Source organism: Dama dama, chromosome 15 (assembly GCF_033118175.1).
Source record: "Dama dama isolate Ldn47 chromosome 15, ASM3311817v1, whole genome shotgun sequence".
Taxonomy (NCBI): Eukaryota; Metazoa; Chordata; class Mammalia; order Artiodactyla; family Cervidae; genus Dama; species Dama dama.
The window spans coordinates 45813501-45834909 of NC_083695.1; the positions used below are offsets into that span (position 1 = coordinate 45813501).

The following is a 21409-nucleotide window of genomic DNA, read 5'->3' on the forward strand; positions in this document are numbered from 1 at the left end:
TCACAAGAGGTAGATTTAAGGCTGGTGCCCAGGCCTGGGTGAGAGTTTTAGCACAGGGCCCCCAAGTGAAAGGCCAAGACTTGTGTAGAAGCTGGCCTCTGGCTTCCTGCTACACGGCAGGTTCACAACTTGGTAAAATTATGGGCAAAACAATTAAGTGAAGTATAGCAGCTCAATTTAACCCTGAAGAATCTTCTGTTTGCCCCAATTTTCTGAAAATTTCAGTTAAAAGCAAGCTCAAGTTCCCCATCAATTTCCTCTAGAATGTATCCAGGTGAGAGAGAGAAAAAGGAGGGTCAGAGTAAGACAGGCAGACAGACAGAGAGAAACAGGGAGAGGGAGAAGAGACAGGGCTGACAGAAAGACCACAGGTGGGGTGGAGAACACGTCCCCTGTGTTGGATGACTCTTCTGTCCTTTCCAAAGCCTTCCCAAGAATAGCATTGCTGCTCCTTTTATACGAAGCTGCCAAGCTGTGGTCAGATAATACTTTAAAAATTAATTCAATCTAAAGGAATAAAGTTCCAATGCATGCTATAATGTGGATAAACCTCAAAAGCATTACACCAAGTCAAAGCAGCCAGACATGAAAGAACAACACACTGTATGATTCTGTTTATAAGAAATATCCAGAATAGGTAATCCCACAAAGAAAGAAAGCAGACTAGTGGTTGCCAGGGCTGGGGAAGGTGGGGAGCAGCTGTTTCATGCAGATGGGTTTTTTGGGGGAGTGATGAAAATGTTTTGGAACTAGAGAGAGGTGATAGTTGTGGGACATCTTGAAATTGCCACTGAATTAATTATTCACTTTAAAATGGTTAATTTTATATGAAGTTCATCACAAGAAAAAATTAAATTCTTTAAATTTAGGTATCTTGGGCAAGAGCTCATTTGCTGTTTTCTCAAAGAATGAGCATCCTCTGAAGGCAGGGGACATCTGCCACACCATGGAAATCTGATAGCTGGAACCTTTCAAAAAAGTAAGTTTGTGGTTAAGTTTCTGTTTGCCTCAGTCTTCAAAAATTTCAGTTAAAAGCAAGCTCAAGTCCCCCAGTAATCTCCTCTAGAATGTACCAGGGTGAGAGAGATGATCCCATAAATCCATCTGAGAGAAAAATATCTGGAGATTTTACAGCATCCCCTACGCCCCCAACCCAATGCATTAGGCCTGAACAGAGGTCAAGGCTAATCTCAGCTGCTCCCCACCCCCTACTGTAAAAAGGAAGGTCCAGAGGAGTTAAACATGTGACAAGGACCGCAGCATGTGTCCAGCCCAGGGTGGGATCCCCGGGACCTGGCTTTGTGAACACAGGACTTGATTCCACATCCCTGTGGACCCCTGTGCAGACCGTAGCAAAGGCTGCCTGCCGTGTGATCTGGGGCCTCTCTGGGCTCTGTCTGGTGGCCTGGCTACACACAGTTCATTTGGCAACTGCTGATGCCCACAACCCACCGCACACCAATGAAGCCTGATCTCCAGTACTCAAAAATGCCCGGGGAGGGACCTCCCTGGTGGGCCAGTGGTCAAGGTTCTGCACTTCCACTGCAGGGGACATGAGTTCAATCCCTGGTTGGGGAACTCAGATTTCCCATGTTGCAGAGTGCAAACAACCCCCCCGCCCCAACCACTCCACCACCTGCCTCAAAAATGCCTGGGAATTTTTAAAAACTCCAGCATGATTCTAACATACAGCCAGGTTGAGTACCACTGACTGTGTTTCTCTGTCTAGCATCTGGGATTTCAGTCATCACCTGAAGGCGCTGAGGTCCAGAGAACAAGAGATGTCACTGCACAGCCACTCAGTCAGCCAGGTACGACTCTCCCCCCTAGTCATCCGCATGTATGACCACCCAGTGGTTGTCCCACTTTGTCTAAGTTATCTCCTGGGCAGCCTCTTGAAGACTACTGAACAGTCCTTGCCGTTTCTGAATTAACTGCTGGGCTTGACTGTTTTCAAGCAAGATACAGGGCAGCCTCAGGATGCACAGCCTTCCCTGTGATGACTTTTTGCACCTGCGGTCTGTGGGCACAGAGATTCTTACAGAATCTGACTGTCATCAGAGCCCTGAGCCACTGGAGCCAGGGCCCCTGACATGACGTTGAAGGCTCTATTTTTCAGGCAGACATGAACCAGCTCCTGAGTTCAGGGGTCAGGGCTAGGCCATCAGTCAGTGCCTGAGCCCTGACCACAGACACCCCTATGTGCTGTCAGCTTATAAGACCAAGACAGCTCCTCTGGGTGCATCAAGTGACCCCATCCCCCAAGCAAGAAGCTAAGAACAAAGGTAATCATACTCTACATAGAATAAAATCAACTTCTTACCGAAATATCTGGCTGCAAATGTTCTTCTTTTGCTGGAAGCTGTCGGCAGCATAACGAAGCTGGCAGTCTATGTGCAAGTTTTCTTGTATATCCTTTTTATAAAGAACCAACCACATCCTCAAGCAGACAGGCTAATTCCTGTTTTCCAGTAATAGGAGATCAGCATCTATAGAAAAGAAATATATTTAGAATGCCCTTTATCTGGTGCTTTCTTGGATTTCAAACAAGAAGCTTCTCCATGAGGAATTAGTTCTTTAAATGCAAGCGTACTAGGGATTGTGGAATGGCCTTGGGCAAGTCACAGACCACTGGGTATCAGTTCCTCAAATCTGCAAAATGGGAACAATGATGAACCACACCTCACAGTGAATGGAGGGTCAATAAGATGGTATAAAATGGCAAAGCCCTTCACACATGCCAGATACTATGTCTGATCTTTTCAATCAGCTGGCCTCAATTTAAAAGGAGATGTGTTTTCCAGAGAGCCTCAAAAACAGCTACAAACAGTAACCTGCAAATGTGAAGTGTGATTTCCCAAACCCTCACCTGGTATGCACAGCAGTCCTGTTAGTGGGGAGATGAAGGACACGGACCCCACACCCAGATGGGGAAACAGAGCCCCAGCAGCACCCACGGCAGACCCTCACCCTGGTACACTGCTGCTAACGGCCTGGCATCTCATTCTATTTCTGGCAATTTAGCCTCATTATCGCATATTTTATAGCTGTGGAAAATGAAAAAGAAAAATCCCGATTAGAAAACAGCCAAGTGACGTTTATTTAGCCCTCAATGTCACTGACATCGTGGTCTTGGCAACCGACGGAAAGGCAGCTCCAGGGCAGGGGGCATGTCATCCTATTTAAAAATGTAGGGAGTTTACACAGACTGAGAACAACTCCTGGCAGGAGGGACAGCCAACAGAACATTCTCTCAACCGCCTTTCTTGTCTCCTTTGCTCCCCTGCCTCGGCTGTGTTGAATCTGCTTCATGTTTGTGATTATAGAACCGATCACTGTTTCTTTTTAAAGATTTTTAAAATATGAGCCATTTAAAAATTTATTTTATTGAACTTGTTACAATATTGGTTTTGTGTTTTGGCCTTGAGGCATGTAGGATCTTAGCTCACTGTTCAGGGATTGGACCCACAACGCCTGCATTGAAAGGCAAAGTCTTACCCACTGGACTTCTGGGGAAGTCCCCGAGTCACTGCTACAGATAGAACCACACAGCCAGCCCTCGCTGTGGGTGTATCCCTTCCACTCCGGGGCTGCGGGCTGCCCTGGGGCCAGGGCACCCTGCTCCGTGCCTTGGTGACCAGGCACAGCTCCTGCTCCTGGTGCCCTCGGGGGAGCGTGGGGATAGTTCCGTAGAGGGGCCAAGCGTGTTCTGGGGACTGACCTGGGGAAGCTGGGCACAGAAGCTGGTGGGTGAGCGTGAAAGAGAACAACAAAGCCCCAACCAGAGATGGCAGCATGTCCGTGGGACCACGTGAACAGTGGTTTGGCTTGCAAAGGGAAGTCAGGGTAAACAGCAGAGTGAGAAGAGAGATGGAGCCCAAAGTAGAGACGCAGTGACAGAGCAAAGCCACGGAACTAGAGGCACGTCAAGCCTGAGGACGTTGGAACTGGGACAGACCTCAGAGAACCTTGGGGACAGAGTGACATCTCTTCACACCCTCTAAGCGCACAAGGCCGGCAAGGTGATGGAGGGCGTGGGGAGTGAGAGGAAGACTCCCATTGCATGACCTGGTGTAGTAGTGGCTTTAGAATTAAAAACTCTGGGTTTGTGTCCAGGCCCATTTTTTTTTTTTTTTTTTAAGTAGTATAAATATGGATGTGTGGCTGAAACAGGGCTACCAGACTTAGCAAATAACAATATGGAATGCCCTGTTATATAGTATAAATGTGCTACAAACATTTCAAGGGAGATAACATCTACTATAAAGGTACTGTTGCTATTCATTGTTAGTAACTGATCTAAATTCTGATTTAACTCTGTGACCTATATTTTATCTGGCAACCATATGCCTTCTGAGTATCCATTTTTAGCTTTGGTCAAAAGAGGATGATTAGGTAAGATTCTTTCAGTTGCTGGAAACAAAAAAGACAATTAAAATTGGCTTAGAAGATAAGAGGAGTATTTTGGCTTCTTTATTGAGAAAGTTCTCATGATACGGACTTCAGGTATGGCTAGATCCAGCAGTTTGACAATGTCAACCAAGTCAGACTCTCCCTCTGCCCCCATTCTCTTGTTTGCTTCCTGAGGTGTCTGCTTCATCATCATCAAGGCTGCCTTAATAAAAAATGCTAAAGTGGAGATCAAAGTGGAATAGAAGGACCTGAAGCACGCCTCCTCCCACAAAAACATCAAAAATACATCTACATGTAGAACAGTTTTCACAGAATACTCACTGGACAGTGGCAGAATACCTCATAAAACCAAAGCTGCAAAAAGATTACCATATAACTAGGTAGAACAGAAGGAAAAAAAGGAATTGGGATGGGACCTGTGTACCTAGAAGGGAGCTGTAGAAGAGGAAAGGTTCCCTCATGCTGGGAATGCCCTTCACCAGCTGGGAGATCAGCCAGGATAGACGGGGGACTTGAGAGGTTCAGAGGTGAGGGCAGCAGCCAGCCTGTGGCGGGTAGGGCAGAGAGAGACCAGCACAATGGTCCTGGCTACCTCACTGCACTCCCCAGCCCGAGATGCACGCCTGCCAGTGTGTGCAGTGGCTGGATACAGAAACTCAGGCATCAGTGACAGACCAGGGGAGAGGACCTGATTTGGCTGCACAGACAGCGGGAAGGGCCTGGAGTGTGGTGCAGAGGTATATGCAGCATGGATCCTGGGTCCACGTAGGAGCCCCACTGTCAGCACATGTGAACGGAGGGGGCACTCGGCCCTGCCATACCAACCTTGTTCTTGGCATGCTCAGGGCGGGCACAGCTCTACTATCAGAGGCTCTGGGAGCACATAAATGGAGGGAGATTGCTCACATATGGAGGCCGGGCTGAAATCTGAGCCAGTTCCCCATGGGTGCACAACTTGGAAAGTGGGGATGAAGTCTGAGTTGATTTCTTGTGGCTGCCTGAGAGATTCAGGCAGAAATATGTGAGTGCAGCACCTCGGGACATCCAAGCGGATTACTGGCACACCCCTGGCTGGGGCGGGTCTCCTATCAGCAGTGGTGGGGTTTCAAGGGTACACTTACTCAGAGAAAGGGCCGAGGACTGGGCCGATTCCCAGCATTACCATGGAGGGTCTGGGTGCATGACTGTGGTGGGTGCTGGTGGATCGGCACCAATGGCTTTCTCAGCACAGCGTCTGAGGGACATCTGGGTGGATGGTCTGTATTTGCAAGGCTGAAGCGGGGCAGTGCCAACAACAGTGCACTCTGTAAGCATGCACGAGTGACGGGTGACATCACAGAGCGTGTGTCCCAGTGGACAGCTCCTGTGGAGGAATACTCACTCGCTCCACCCCAGCGGGACTCCAGTCCCAGTTATCTCACATTGCAGCTTAGAACTAGATCTGGGGGCTTCTAATTCAACTGGGGAGCAGACTCTGCCCTAATGGGCAAAGAGGAGGCCCCACTCAACACTCACTGCAAACTCTGTTCACCAAAACACCAATCATATCCCCTACCAAGGGGTCAATGACCAGCACACCCTAAGGAAAAGACATGGCAAGCATCCATACCAAAAACAGCCCTTGAACCAAAAATATTAGACTCATGCAGGCAAATATTAAGATATTAATATTTATTAATATTAAAATATTTAAAATATTAGCCTCCCATATAAAAACAGCCCTTCAAGACCATAGTAGATAACTATTTTTTCTAAGTTCAGAGTCAGAGAAATATAAGAAAAATAAAGAAGGGGAGGAAGTACCTCAATAAAAGAACAAGAAAATCCCCTGAAAGAAACAATGAAATAGACCTTTCCAGTCTACCAGACCCTGAGTTCAAAAGAGGGTAATAAAAATACTGAAAGGATTAAGAAAAGCTATTGATGGAAATGTTGATCACTGTAACAAGAAACAAGGAACTATAAAGAGGAGTCAATCAGAATTAGAAAACACAACTGCTAAAATGAAAACCAAGCTAAAGACAACAATTAGAAAACTAAATAACACAGAAGAATGAATAAGTGGTCTGGAAGACAGAAGAATGGAAATCACCCATTCAGAATAGCAGATAGAAAGACAAATTTAAAAAAACAACACAATATATGAAACTTATGGGATAATATAAAGTGTGCCAATCTATGCATAATAAGGGGTTTCAGAAGGAGAAAAAAGAGAAAGGGGACTGAAAACAGCAAAAGTTAAGACAAAGGGAGGATTCTAAAGGCAGCAAAATAAAAACAAAGAGTAACAAGGAAGTTATCAGCTGATTTCTCTACTGCAGGACAGAGGGGTGTGGCAAGATGTATTCAAAGTCTTGAAAGTGAAAAACCTGCAACCTATATTGTCAGGATACTCTAACCAGCACGATTATCATTTAGAACAGAAGAAATAAAGAATTTCTCAGGTAAGTAAAAACTAAAAGAATACAGCAATATTAAACCCATTGTATTAATAAAAGAAATATTGAAAAGTTTTTCTCTAAATAGAAAATAAGCAAAAATCTACAGGAAAGAGAAAAATCAAATCGGGAAAAGCAAATATAAAAAAAGATTGTATAGAGATCACTTAAAAAGCAAGTACAGTACATAGATAAAAAAATTAAAAATTTTAATGAAAGTGATTATAACTACAATGAACAGCAAAAGGATAACATGAAGATGTAAAATAGGACATTAAAATCATAAAATGTGGGGAAAGAGAGTAAGAAAATTAATTTTTTTTAAAGAATGTGTTTGAGCTTATATGACTACCAGCATAAGCCAAATAGATATAGTAGTGTGTTAACATACTTGAAAACCAGAATAACCATAAATAAAAAACATAATAGATTCACAAAACTAAAAAGAACAGAACTCAAGCATAACACAAAAGAAAACCATTAAACCACAAAAGGAAAAACAAAAACAAAAAGAAAGGAACAAAGAAAAATACAAAATCAACTGGAAAGCAAGGTTTAAAATGGCAATAAACATATACCTATCAATAATTACCTTAAGTGTCAATGAACTAAATGCTCCAAACAAAAGACAGAGTAGCAGTTGTGGTTTAGTCAAAAGTTGTTTTCTGATTCTTTTGGGACCCCATGGACTGTAGACAGCCAGGCTCCTTTGTCCATGCGATTTCCCAGGCAAGAATGCTGGAGTGGGTTGCCATTTCATTCTCCAGGGGATCTTCCCAACCCAGGGATCGAAACCATGTCTCCTGCATTGGCTGGCAGATTTTTTACCACTGAACTACCTTGCATTTCTTTACATTAACAATAAAATAGAGAAAGAAAAAATAAGAAAAAAAAAATCCCTTTTAAAATTGCATAAAGAATACTTAGGAATAAACCTGACCAAGGAGGTGAAAGACTTACATGTTGAAAACTATAAAACATTGATAAAGGGAATTGCAGATGATTCAGAGAAATGGAAAAATAGCCCATGCTCTTGAATTGGAAGAATTAATATAGCTTAAATGGCCAGACTACCCAAAGCACTTTACAGATTTAAAGAGATCCCTATGAAATTACCCATGACATTTTTCACAGAACTAGAACAAATAATCCTAAAATTTATATTGAGCCACAAAAGACCCTGAATTACCAAAGCAATTCTGAGGAAAAATAATTGAGCTGGAGGCATAACCCTCCCAGACTTCAGAGAATATTACAAAGCTACAGTAATCAAAATAGCACAGTATTGGCACAAAAACAGACATATGGATCAATGGAACAGGACACAGAGTCCAGAAATAAACTCACACACCTACAGAAAATTAATCTTTCACAAAGGAGGCAAGAATGTACAGTGGAGAAAAGACAGTCTCTTCAGTAAGAGGAGCTGGTAAGACGGAGCAGCTACATGTAAATGAATGAAATTAAAACAATCTCTAACACCATACACAAAAATAAACTCAAAATAGATTAAAGACCTACATGTAAGACCAACCACTATAAAACTCCTAGAGGAAAACATAGAACACTCTTTGAAAGAAATTGCAGCAATATATTTTGATCTGTCTCCTACAGTAATGGAAATAAAAGTAAAAATAAACAAGTTGGACCTAATTAAACTTAAAAGCTTTTGTATAGCAAAGGAAACCATAAATAAAATAAAAAGGCAACCTACAGAATAGGAGAAAATATTTGCAAATGATGAGACCAACAAAGGATCAATTTCCAAAAACATACAAACAGCTCATATATCTCAGTATTAAAGAAAACAAAACCCAAAATCTTAAAGATGGGCAGAAGATCTAAATAGACATTTCTCCAAAGAAGACATACAGATGGCCAACAGGCACGTGAAAAGGTGCTCAACACCACTAACTGTTAGAGAAATGCAAATCAGAACTACAATGAGATACCACCCCACACTGGTCAGAAAGCCCATCATCAAAAAGTCTATAACTAATAAATGCTGGAGAGAGTGTGGAGAAAAGGGAACCCTCCTACATTGTTTGTGGGAACGTAAATTGGTACAGCCACTATGGAGAACAGTGCAGAGATTCCTTAAAAAGCTAAAATTAGAGTTAGCATATGGTCCAGCAATTTCATTCCTCAACAAATATCTGCAGAAAACTCTAACTGAAAAAGATACATACTCTCTAACGTTCATAGCAGCACTAACTACAATAACCAGGACATGGAAATAACCTAAACACCCAACTACAGATGAATGGATAAAGAAAACAGGACAGTGGGCCTCTGTCTCATCTGTGTCAAGTGCCCTGGGCAGATCCCTGCCTCTCACTACCCACCTGCATCATGAGTATAGGGGGCACGATTGTACCATATATATGTGTGTATCTCTGTACATATATGTATATGATGGAATATTACTTAGCCGTAAAAATGAACAACATAATATCATTTGCAACAACATGGATGGACCTAGAGATTATCATATTAGATGAAGTAAGGCAGAAAGAGAAATGTAATTTCATATGATATCACTTATATGTGGAATCTAAAATGAAGCAAATGAATTTATATACAAAATAAAAATAGACATAGAAAACAAACTTATGGTTATTACCAAAAGGGAAAAGTTGGGGGGAAGGACAAATTAGAAATTTGGGAATAAGAGATACACACTACTAAATATAAAGTAGATAAACAACAAGGTCCTACTGCATAGCACAGGGGACTATATTTGATATATTGTATTAACCTATAATGGAAAAGAATCTGAAAAAGAATATATATGTATATTCATTACATAAAACTAGATCACTTTGCTGTACACCAGAAATGAACACAATATTGTAAATCAAGTATACTTCAATTAAAAAGATGTCAAGGTAAATCAGCAGGAAAAGGATAGTCTTTTTCATAAATGACATTGGAAAAAAATAGACACAAGGAACAGAATGAATATCATACACAAAAACTAACACAAAATGAAGCATAGCCCTAACATCTACTTCTGCTTTATTGACTATGCCAAAGCCTTTGATTCTGTGGATCACAACAAACTGGAAAATTCTTAGAGAGATGGGAATACCAGACCACCTGACCTGCCTCCTGAGAAATCTGTATGCAGCTCAAGAAGCAACAGTTAGAACCGAAGATGGAACAACAGACTGGTTCCAATTTGGGAAAGGACTATGTAACGGTTGTTTATTGTCACCCTGTTTATTTAACTTATATGCAGAGTACATCATGCAAAATGCAAGGCTGGATGAAGCACAAGCTGGAATCAAGATTGCCGGGAGAAATATCAATAATCTCAGATATGCAGATGATACCATTCTTATGGCAAAAAGCAAAGAGGAACTGAAGAGCCTCTTGATGAAAGTGAAAGAGGAGAGTAAGAAAGCTGGCTTGAAACTCAACATTCAAAAACAAAGATCATGGCATCTGGTCCCATAACTTCATGGCAAATAGATGGGGAAACAATGGAAACAGTGGCAGACTTTACTTTTTGGGCTCCAAAATCACTGCAGATGGTGATTGCAGCCATGAAATTAAAAGATGCTTGCTCATTGAAAGAAAAGCTAAAAAAAAAAAATAAAAAAAAAAAAAAAAGAAAGAAAAGCTATGACAAATCTAGACAGCGTATTAAAAAGCAGAGACATCACTTTGCTGACAAAGGTCCATTTAGTCAAAGCTATGGCTTTTCCAGTAGCCATGTATGAATGTGAGAGTTGGACCATAAAGAAGGCTGAGTGCCAAAGAATTGATGCATTTGAACTGTGCTTCTGGAGAAGATTCTTGAGAGTCCCTTGGACTGCAGGAGATCAAACCAGTCAATCCTAAAGGAAATCAGTCCTGAATTGGAAGGACTTGATGCTAAAGGTGAAGCTCCAGTACTTTGGCTACCCAATGCGAAGGACTGACTCATTGGAAAAGACCCTGATACTGGGAAAGGCTGAAGGTGGGAGAAGAAGGGGATGACAGAGGATGAGATGGTTGGATGGTATCACCGACTCGATGGACATGAGTTTTAGCAAGCTCCGGGAGTTGGTGATGGACAGGGAAGCCTGGTGTGCTGCAGTCCATGGGGTTGCAAAGAGTCAGAGATGGCTGAGCAACTAACACTTTCACTTTACTTTTTCTTCCAAATGTTATAATTTCAGCACATAACCAATAAAAGATTATTGATGAGAAAAAAAATTGCTGGGCACCAACTTCAGGAGCTAATACTTCCTCCTTCATGTGTAGCAGGAAGAAAAAACATGTCCCCTAGTGAGTCTCTCAGAAGTGCTGGGAAGCTCTCCCTCTCTATTTCTTCAAACATCTCTTCCCTCATGACCTTGACTGGGCAAACAATCCATCCCTGAAATAATCCTGATGGTTGTGGAAAGTGGTGCGTTGATTGCCTAAATCACCTGGTCTCATCTGCTGGGTGATGTTGGCTCACACAATGCATCTGGGCTGGTACAGAACAGAGGAAGATGCTAAAAGAGATGCCAGGGCACTGTGATCAAGAAGAGGGGAGAATGGCTCTAAAAATACAATGTCCCCTGCAGGGTGCTCTAACTCTAAGGGTAAGGTAATGAGACTGACCCCCGTGTGAGTGTGTGAGTGTGTGTGTGTGTAATAACCTCAGTTCTTCCTCCCGGATGTGTTGATGGCCCTTCTTACCTTTCCCACCCCCTGCCCTTCTCCTGGCCAAGTCTATGCCCCAATCTCAGCTCTGCTATCTCAGAACAGAGGCCTCCCTGGGAGACTATAGCAGGGCCTCTGTCCCACCCTGCCCCTCACTGTCCACTTGCACCATGGGGGGATGTATATGTGTATGAGTGTGGGGGGCATGATTTGCATCATGAGGGCTCTGGTTGAAGGCATGACCTTCACTGACCTCAGCCTGCAGCAGAATGACAAGGCCCAGGGGCATGGGCATCTGCTTTGAGGAAAACATGGGTGGAAGGTCTGGTATGGTGGGTTCTGCTCTCCAGCTGGGGGAGAGGGGCAAGAGAACTGCTCACTAACCACCCACCCCAGCCCTTGCCTGCCCCTCACCTACCTTTCTCGGCAGCTGTGTTCCAGGGCAGGCGACAGCCCAGTTAAGCTCAGCACAGAAGGGGCACAGCTCCCCTGGCTGTGGCACTGTGCCCTGAAGAACAGTCCTGGAGAGCAAGCTGGGGGATGTCTCAGCCAGGAGCAGCTCTGGTTGGCACCGGCCACAGAGCCAACGGGCTCACTGTAGGGGTGGGTCTGGGAGCACCGGGTCTTCCTGGATTCAGGCCACTGTGCCCTGTCCCTGGGCATCACCTCACCCACAGGCATTACTAATAATGACAGCTAGCACTTAAAAGGCAGTGGCTGTAGACCAAACCCCTTAAGGTGACAGCACTCAGAGGTAAATGTTTCAGTGGGACTGTGAGTCACCCCGAGTCGCAGAGTTTAACACAGTGAAGGTGTGGGGTCCAAACCCAGATTGCTCTTGCATCCCCTGCCGTCCCATTCTTCATGGTCCTAGACTGGCCTCCCCATGTGTTCGCCCTGTGGTTCCTCACTCATCTCCTAGAGGGTTCCCTGCCGCCAGCGGGTGTGAGCAGGAGGCACACGACACCCATCACCGGGAGGACATCTGGGCCCAGAAGGCAAGGGGCCGGCCCAGGTTTCCCGGAAAGCTGCCTGGGGGTTGCCAGGCCAGGGTCTGCTCACCTGCTATGGGGGAGCTGGACGCCTCCATTTCCCAGAACCTGTTCGGAGCTCCCTCTTTTTAAGACACTGCCTGGAGGAAGCGCCGGCTCCCTGCCCCCTCTCGTCACCCCGGCGGCCCTCCGTGGCCTTGGCCCTGCCCCCAGACCCCATGTGACCAGCGGGCAGGGGAGGCGGGCAGGACCAGGAGGAAGCTGCCCAGGACGAACATCGTCAGTCGGCTCCAGGCTCCCCGGCTCCTCGGGGCCTCTGGGGATGGTGCGTTGATGGCCGTCCTTGGCCTGCTAAGAGGCTGCCGCAGCCTCGGCTCAGGAAATATTCCACGGCTGAGGCTGACCTCTGCCAGGAAAGGATGGGGCAGGGCGGCTCGCGGTCGCCAGCCTGGGGTTTGACTTGGTGCAGCGCGCCCCCCGGTGGGCACCCTCACGCACTGCTTCCCACGCCCCTGGACCTCTCCCTCGCAGCCCCATCTCTGCATCCCTCCCGGCCCCTGGACCCGCAAATGCCAACTCGCCCCACCCTCATCTGTAGCCTCACCTTTCCGGGTGCCAGAGGCGGCTCGCAGGGTATACGGCCTTCCCGGGGCTTCCAGTGCAGGCTTCCTCCAAGCAGAGGAGCTGAATTGCACGCAGCTGATCCAGTTCTGTCTGGAGTGAGGGGAGGAAGTTGGGGCTGGAAAGTCATTAGCAGGGGAGGAGCCCGCAGGTTGCAAAGGGAGGAGCTGAGCCACTTCCCGAAGTTCCAGTATCACCCAGACGTCCCCAGTCTGTGGATTGGGAAGCAGGTCAGAAACGTTCAGTCCATCTCCCAAGGTGACGGATTGCATCTCTGAGACTTGAAACCAAGGTCTGCGGCTGACTGCAAAGCGTTTGAAAACCAAGGCTAAGGAGGGAAGTAGGCAGGTGGTCCTCAGTCTCCTGCCTCCCAGTGGGGCACTGGTAGGCAAAGAGCTACCTCCCCCTCTTCTGGACTCAGAGTGGCCCCTCACTCTTGTCCTCCCTGACCCAGGCAAGGGGAACTGGCCATGGACTGGCATCTGGGCAGAGCAGGGGCTAGGGGGGAGGCTCCGTCACTCCAGGCTCAGGGAGGGGATGGTGGCCAAGGCGGGTGATCACTCACCCTAAGCACTGTGATAACCTCTTGCCAGCCCTTGGGGACTGCTGGGAGGGGGCGGGGTGGGCCATGGTGGAGAGGCACTGCTCTCACAGGTAAGGAGGCTCATGACCTGATGCAAGGGCCAGAGCTCAGGATCCTGAGGAGCAAGATGTAATGTCCTGCTCCTGACCTTCCTAGGGGGACTCAGCTGGAAAACAGCAGACCGGGCCTTCTCTGCGCTTGCACCAGGGAGTGCTAACTGTCTGTCCAGGCCTTCTGGGGGAGGCAGTAGAGCTGGCGTGGAAAGAACGAGGGTGTTGGAGTCAAGTACCATTGAATTTGAGTCCTGCCGTGGACACTTCCCAGCTGGGTTAGTTATGCTGTCTCTCTGCACCCCATTCTCACTCTGTAAAATAAGAATAATAATGTAGCTGACTCCAGGGTCTGTTGTGAGGATTGAGGAGGTAAGTCATGCAGAGAACTTGCTGGTGCTAGTTCTCACGGCCGTGAGGCCTCAGCACTGAACAGGGACCCATGAAGGGCTGGATTCCTCCATATTCCTCCATCTTCAGTGGCAGCATTGATTAAAGCAGTGTTTGGTTCTTAAATTGGGTTTCCTGCACAGTTTAAGAAACTCTGTATTGTAATTTAACACAATAAATGAAAAAGTAAGCCCTTTTTAGAAGGTGGGATTACCACCTTAAAGTCAAACTCTCCCAGGTCATTTTAATGCCTGAATTTGAATTTGTATTTAAAATCAAATTGGCAGCAGCTGACACAGAATGCATCTGTCTGTAATGTTTAGCATGTTGGGCCTGTGAAGCGGATCTCTGGGGGAGCCAGCAGCCAGAGTATGGGACTTTTCTGAGACCTCCTGGGTGACTGGGTGAGGACCCACAGCCTCGCCAGGAAATCCGTCACCATCACTGAGTTAACTGGCTTCCACGAAAGAAAAGGTTCTGTGTAGGGGCTCTGTGGGCCTGAAAACCCCCAGAAATCAGGGTGACCACACAACAATCCTCTGGCGGCCTCTGTTCAGTGAGCCAGTGAACCCCAGCAGTCACAAATTCACCTAGAAACACACTGTAAGTCACATTTCATTAAGAGTTCCTAGGGGGTTTTTGTTTGTTTTTTATCTAGCAAAGTTGTTTGGTTTTTCTAGTTGCTATAAGTTGTAAGCATAGGAAGGCTACATATTGTTTTATGAGTTTAAGTACTGAAGTTGATGCTGGAGCCCAGAGATTGTTTCCACCTTCTTTTGAAGAGGTTTCCCAGTATTAGGTAGAAGAAACACTGGGATGAGGGGCATTCGTGCCCCAACCAAAAGGGTCCCACCTGAGAGCTACGGCAAAGCATCTTCCTCTCTTGTAAGGTCTTGGGGACCATTCCCCAGTGCTCATGTTGCTACTCACATACACATCCCAGCTTAGTAGATAGTAGTGGTCCAGTGGTTAAGACTCTGTGCTCCCAATGCATGGGGCCCAGGTTCAACCCGTGGTTAGGGAACTAGATCCCACATGCCACAACTTGGAGTTCACGTGCCGTAATGAAGGTTGAAGACCTCATGTGCTGCAACTGGAACCCAGTGCAGCCAAACAAACAAACAACTACTAGAAAGAAAAGAAACACCAAGCTAATTATAATGTGAAAGTGTTAGTTGCTAGCCCACCGGGCTCCTCTGTTCATGGAGTTCTCCAGGTAAGAATACTGGAGTGGGTAGCCATTCCCTTCGCCAGGGGACCTTCCTGACCCAGGGATCAAACCCGGATCTCCTGCTTTGCAGGCAGATTCTTTACCGACTGATCCACCAGGGAAGCCCAATTATAATATGGGTACTGAGTAATCCTGACTGTAATTGGCAACTGCGGCCACAAGATGGCAGTCTCCACACACTTCTTCCAGCATTCCTGGGTTTTTCAGCTGTGAGCCACCACCAATCTGAGGAGGCCCTTCTGTGGGGTGGGAGAGGCTCTGTTGGCCTCAGGGAGCTCAGAGGAGTCACCTGCATAGCGCCTATTATGCAGGGAAACACATACTTCCGGGGGAGTTCAGGGCTGGGACTCGGGTAAGGCGAGTGAGGCATCTAGGGTACAAATTTTAAGGAGGCTGTGAGTGCCTCACTTGCTTCACCCTCATCCAGGCTGAATTGATGCTTTTGAACTGTGGTGTTGGAGAAGACTCTTGAGAGTCCCTTGGACTGCAAGGAGATCCAACCAGTCCATCCTAAAGGAGATCAGTCCTGGGTGTTCATTGGAAGGACTGATGTTGAAGCTGAAACTCCAATACTTTGGCCACCTGATGCGAAGAAAGACCCTGATGCTGGAAAGATTGAGGGCAGGAGGAGAAGGGGACGACAGAGGATGAGATGGTTGGATGGCATCACCGACTCAATGGACATGGGTTTGGGTAGACTCCGGGAGTTGGTGATGGACAGGGAGGCCTGGCGTGCTGTGGTTCATGGGGTCGCAAAGAGTTGGACACGACTGAGCGACTGAACTGAACTGAACATCCAGGCCCTGGGTCTACGGAGCTGGGATGTGTATGTGAGTAGCAACATGGGCACTGGGGAATGGTCCCCAAGACCATAGCACAGGGGAAGATGCTTTACTATAGCTCTTGTAGCTGGGGCACTGAGGCCTGTTGTCCTCAGGGTATGGCCAGGATCATCAGATGTACTTTCTGGGAGGGAACTAAGAGGAATGCACAAGGTGCTGCCCCAGCCGCAATCCCACTCGAGTCAGAGGCAAGTGTGAGTGTGGCAAGCGGCGGTCAGCAGGGCGTGGTGGCTGCGCAGAGCACCTCCCGGACCTGCAGGCTTTTGCGGCTCCGCTGAGATAGAGGAGGAGCTGGGTTCTAACAGAAGCACAGCGGCCCTGGCAGCTGTGGCAGGTGGGTCTCTGCCTGTGGTCTGAGTCCTCGGGATCACTGATGACATTGAGAAAAACAAAGCAGCGGGCAGTGTGGCCCCTGGAAGCTGGGTGAGAAGAGCTCATCAGTGAAGAAAGCATGGGATGTCGGGTACACAGGTGGAGGATGAAGTCAGCAAACATTTTGGTAAGCCTGAATCATCATTATGTATGAAAGAAATGAGAGTAGAAAATTAAGGTGGGGGTTTGAAGAATAGGGTGGAAACAAAATCACATATGACATGATAGACAATAGTGAACACAGTGACATCTGCAACAAGACGGGAGAATCAGAGCATCCAGACTCCTGGGTACCTGGGCTTTAGCTATGGTTGAGCACTGTCCAATATAGACATAATGTGAGCCACACATGTAATCAAAACTTTGTTAGCAGCCACCTTCAAAAGAGAAGGAGGTGAAGTTAGTTTAATAATATATTTTATTTAATGCAATATATGCAAAATTTTATCATTTCAACATGTAACCAATATAAATGTTACTACTGAATGATTTTATATTCTTTTTTTTTTCTTTTTTTTTTTTTATTAGTTGGAGGCTAATTACTTCACAACATTTCAGTGGGTTTTGTCATACATTGATATGAATCAGCCATAGATTTACATGTATTCCCCATCCCGACCCCCCCTCCCACCTCCCTCTCCACCCGATTCCTCTGGGTCTTCCCAGTGCACCAGGCCCGAGCACTTGTCTCATGCATCCCTCCTGGGCTGGTGATCTGTTTCACCATAGATAGTATACATGCTGTTCTTTTGAAATATCCCACCCTCACATTCTCCCACAGAGTTCAAAATGGAGTTACAGATAAATAGCCTGGAAACAAAGATTGAAAAGATACAAGAAATGTTTAATAAAGACCTAGAAGAAAGAAAAAAGAGTCAATTAAAAATGAATAATGCAATGAATGAGATCAAAAACACTTTGGAGGGAACCAAGAGTAGAATAACGGAGGCAGAAGATAGGATAAGTGAGGTAGAAGATAAAATGGTGGAAATAAATGAAGCAGAGAGGAAAAAAGAAAAAAGGATCAAAAGAAATGAGGACAACCTCAGGGACCTCTGGGACAATGTGAAACGCCCCAACATTCGAATCATAGGAGTTCCAGAAGAAGAAGACAAAAAGAAAGGCCATGAGAAAATACTCGAGGAGATAATAGCTGAAAACTTCCCTAAAATGGGGAAGGAAATAGCCACCCAAGTCCAAGAAACCCAGAGAGTCCCAAACAGGATAAACCCAAGGTGAAACACCCCAAGACACATATTAATCAAATTAACAAAGATCAAACACAAAGAACAAATATTAAAAGCAGCAAGGGAGAAACAACAAATAACACACAAAGGGATTACCATAAGGATAACAGCAATAGAAACCCTCCAGGCCAGAAGGGAATGGCAGGACGTACTGAAAATAATGAAAGAGAATAACCTACAACCTAGATTACTGTATCCAGCAAGGATCTCATTCAGATATGAAGGAGAATTCAAAAGCTTTACAGATAAGCAAAAGCTGAGAGAATGCAGCACCACCAAACCAGCTCTTCAACAAATGCTAAAGGATCTTCTCTAGACAGGAAATGCAGAAAGGTTGTATAAACGTGAACCCAAAACAACAAAGTAAATGGCAACGGGACCACACCTATCAATAATTACCCTAAATGTAAATGGGTTGAATGCCCCAACCAAAAGACAAAGATTGGCTGAATGGATACAAAAACAAGAGCCCTATATATGCTGTCTACAAGAGACCCACCTCAAAACAAGAGACACATACAGACTAAAAGTGAAGGGCTGGAAAAAAATATTTTATATTCTTTATATACTAAGTTTTCCAAGATCTTGTATGCTATTTACATTTATAATGTAAATCTCAATTTAGATGCTGAATTTCCATTGGAAATATTTCACCTATATTTAGATTTCACAAAATTTAGTGTTGAAAGAGGTGATTCATCTATCCAAATTGCTCCAAACATCTATAAAAGCTTTTCAATAACTGTATTGTATATCAATTTTAAAATAATAATTTAAATTAATTAAAATAAAAATTAATGGTTTGGTTGATCCCATTTCAACTGCTAAATAGCCAAAGGAGGCTACGCCTTACTGTATTGTACAATGAGGTACTAGACATTTTAAAGTCAAATATAAATGCTAAAATTTGAAAAGTAACAAGTGAAAAAGCAGAATGTATAACTTCTGAACCAGTAGAGGGAGATAAAGACAGAAAAAAGGACTAATACATTCAACAGGAGGAAGAAAGGGAGGGAAAAAAAAAACTTGAAAGGACAATCATGGCAAATGGAAACCCCAAAGAAGAAAGTAAAATATAGGTATAACTCTGTCAGTATCATAGTAGATGTAAATAGATTAAGCTCACATATTAAAAGCTGGAGATACTTAGGTTTGATTTTAAAATTATAGCTGTATGCAAGAGACTTAAACTATAAGAACACAGAAATATTGAAAATAAATGAATTGAAAATGATACACCAGCCAAATAGTAGCTACAAGAAAACTTTGTAATAATACTAATATGAAATAAAATAGAATAAGGAGAGAGCTTTATTGAGGACAAAGATTGTCAACACAAGATGATAAGAGCAACAAGTCTCAGAGATGCAAAAGTCTTGAAACTATAAACACCTAATAGCAAAGCTTGGGAGGTAGAAAAGCAATCAGATGTGCCAGTTTCCTGGTTTTGATATAGTAGTATATTTACTTGGGATGTAGTCATTGAGGGAGACTAGGGAGAAGGTATGTGGGAACTCTGGATAATTTTTGCAACTTCCTGTGACTCTATTATCATTTCAAAATGAAAAGTTCAAAACATAGAATATAAAATAGTGAATACTCACTAAAAGCAACTATATACATTCCTAATGGTGATTGCAGCCATGAAATTAAAAGACGCTTACTCCTTGGAAGGAAAGTTATGACCAACCTGGATAGCATATTTAAAAGCAGAGACATTACTTTGCTAACAAAGGTCCATCTAGTCAAGGCTATGGTTTTTCCAATAGTCATATATGGATGTGAGAGTTGGATGGTGAAGAAAGCTGAGAGCCAAAGAATTGATGCTTTTGAACTGTGATGTTGGAGAAGACTCTTGAGAGTCCCTTGGACTGCATGAATATCCAACCAGTCCATCCTAAAGGAGATCAGTCCTGGGTGTTCATTGGAGGGACTGATGTTGAAGCTGAAACTCCAGTACTTTGGCACCTCATGCGAAGAGTTGACTCAATGGAAAAGACCCTAATGCTGGGAAGGATTGGGGGCAGGAGGAGAAGGGGACAACAGAGAATGAGGTGGCTGGATGGCATCACCAACTCAATGGACATGGGTTTGGGTAGACTCCGGGAGTTGGTGATGGACAGGGAGGCCTGGCATGATGCGATTCATGGAGTCACAAAGAGTCGGACACGACTGAGCGGCTGAACTAAACTGGACTGAACTGAACTGAATCTATTATGTATGTTCATAGAAAGGTCATCTTAGGATGTTAAAAGTTTGCTAATGTATATTATTTATCATCCTTTTAAAGATTTCTCTAAAGATCAAAAGGCAAAATGCATATGATAATTAGTATATATAATTCCCCTTCTCCCATCAAGAGGTGGGACATGATGCTCTGAAATTTCTGCACATAGCCTCTAAGAAATCTGTCATCTTCATTTTCTTTCCCTGGGAGTCCAGCTGCCCTGTGGTTAAAAGCCTGTGTTCTAGTCCAGTGAGTGAGAAGAGGCCATGTGGGGAAAGAAAAGTTGCCAGGAGCCCCAAAGTACCAGTCTTGTGAATAAAGATTCTTGGATATTCCAGCCCCTCCCAGCCCCCAAGTGAATGCAGGTAGTGGCCCCCAGCCCGCACTATGTGGAGTGAAAGAACTGCCCAGCTGAGCCCTGGCTGCTTCCTGTCCCATGGAATCGTGAGATACAACACACAGCTACTATTTTAAGCCATTATATTTTGTCACACACCAGTGGTTATCTGAGACACTCTTCAATAAAACTTGGAAACATTTGACAATTATATGTTTGATTGAGCACCTACTGTTTGCCAGGTTCTGTGCTTGGGGCAGGGGCTACAGAATGAGCAAGAAAGAGTCCCTGACTCAAGAGTTCACAAACCGGAAAAGCAAGGAGGCAATGCTAACAGCGATTTGCAGAAGAGATGCAGTGGGCAAGTGTAAGGTGCTATAGGGGCAGGGGAGGAGAAACAATCCTACCCCAGAAAGGCAGGAATGGGGATAAGACATCTCTCCCTGTTGCTCCACCCTGCAATAACTTCTAGGGGCATTCTGTGACATGTCCCTTTAGTATATTATGTGGACAGATTTTGCCACGAATGCAACAATAATGCTGGTTATAGATAATGCTGAAGACTTGCCATATACCAGGTGCTGAGAATCCCCATTGTCCTCACACCCACCCATGAAGAAGGGTATGGCTGGGGTCCCTTGTACCAATGAGAAAGCTGAGGTTTAAGGAGCTGAAGTGATTTGCCCAAGGTCAGGCAGCTAACGAGGTGTAGAGGCAGGACTCAACCCAAGTGCCCTGATCCCAGGGCCAGTCTCACAGCCATAATGCTGCCAATCTGCTTCTTGTTGTTTGGTCACTGGGTGTGTGTGCTAAGTCACTCAGTCATGTCCGACTCTTTGTGACCCATGGGCTGTAGCCCTACAGGCTCCTCTGTCCATGGGATTCTCCAGGCAAGAATCCTGGAGTGGGTTGTCATGTCCTCCTCCAGGGGATCTTCCTGGCCCAGGGATTGAACCTGCGTCTCCTGATTGACAGGTGGATTCTTTACCACTAAACCACCTAGGAAGCCCCAATTTGCTCCTTAGCTG

General features: G+C 45.0%; 1 protein-coding gene across 3 annotated transcripts in view; it reads right to left on the reverse strand.

Annotated features, from left to right (window-relative positions):
• ARHGAP22 (Rho GTPase activating protein 22) overlaps positions 1-13191 on the reverse strand; it is a 176160-nt gene extending 162969 nt beyond the window's left edge. Inside the window, exons 1-3 of one of the 3 annotated variants that reach the window (XM_061161990.1) lie at positions 12552-12634; positions 2870-3047; positions 2324-2489 (exon numbers count right to left, since the gene is read on the reverse strand). In XM_061161990.1, the coding sequence (XP_061017973.1) occupies positions 2324-2375 (52 nt within the window). In that variant the 5' untranslated portion in view covers positions 2376-2489; positions 2870-3047; positions 12552-12634. Of the gene's footprint in view, positions 1-2323; positions 2490-2869; positions 3048-12551; positions 12635-13085 lie in introns of those variants that run through there. The other 2 variants (XM_061161989.1, XM_061161988.1) reach the window with 2 other exon arrangements.
• Between the last annotated feature and the right edge of the window lie 8218 nt (positions 13192-21409).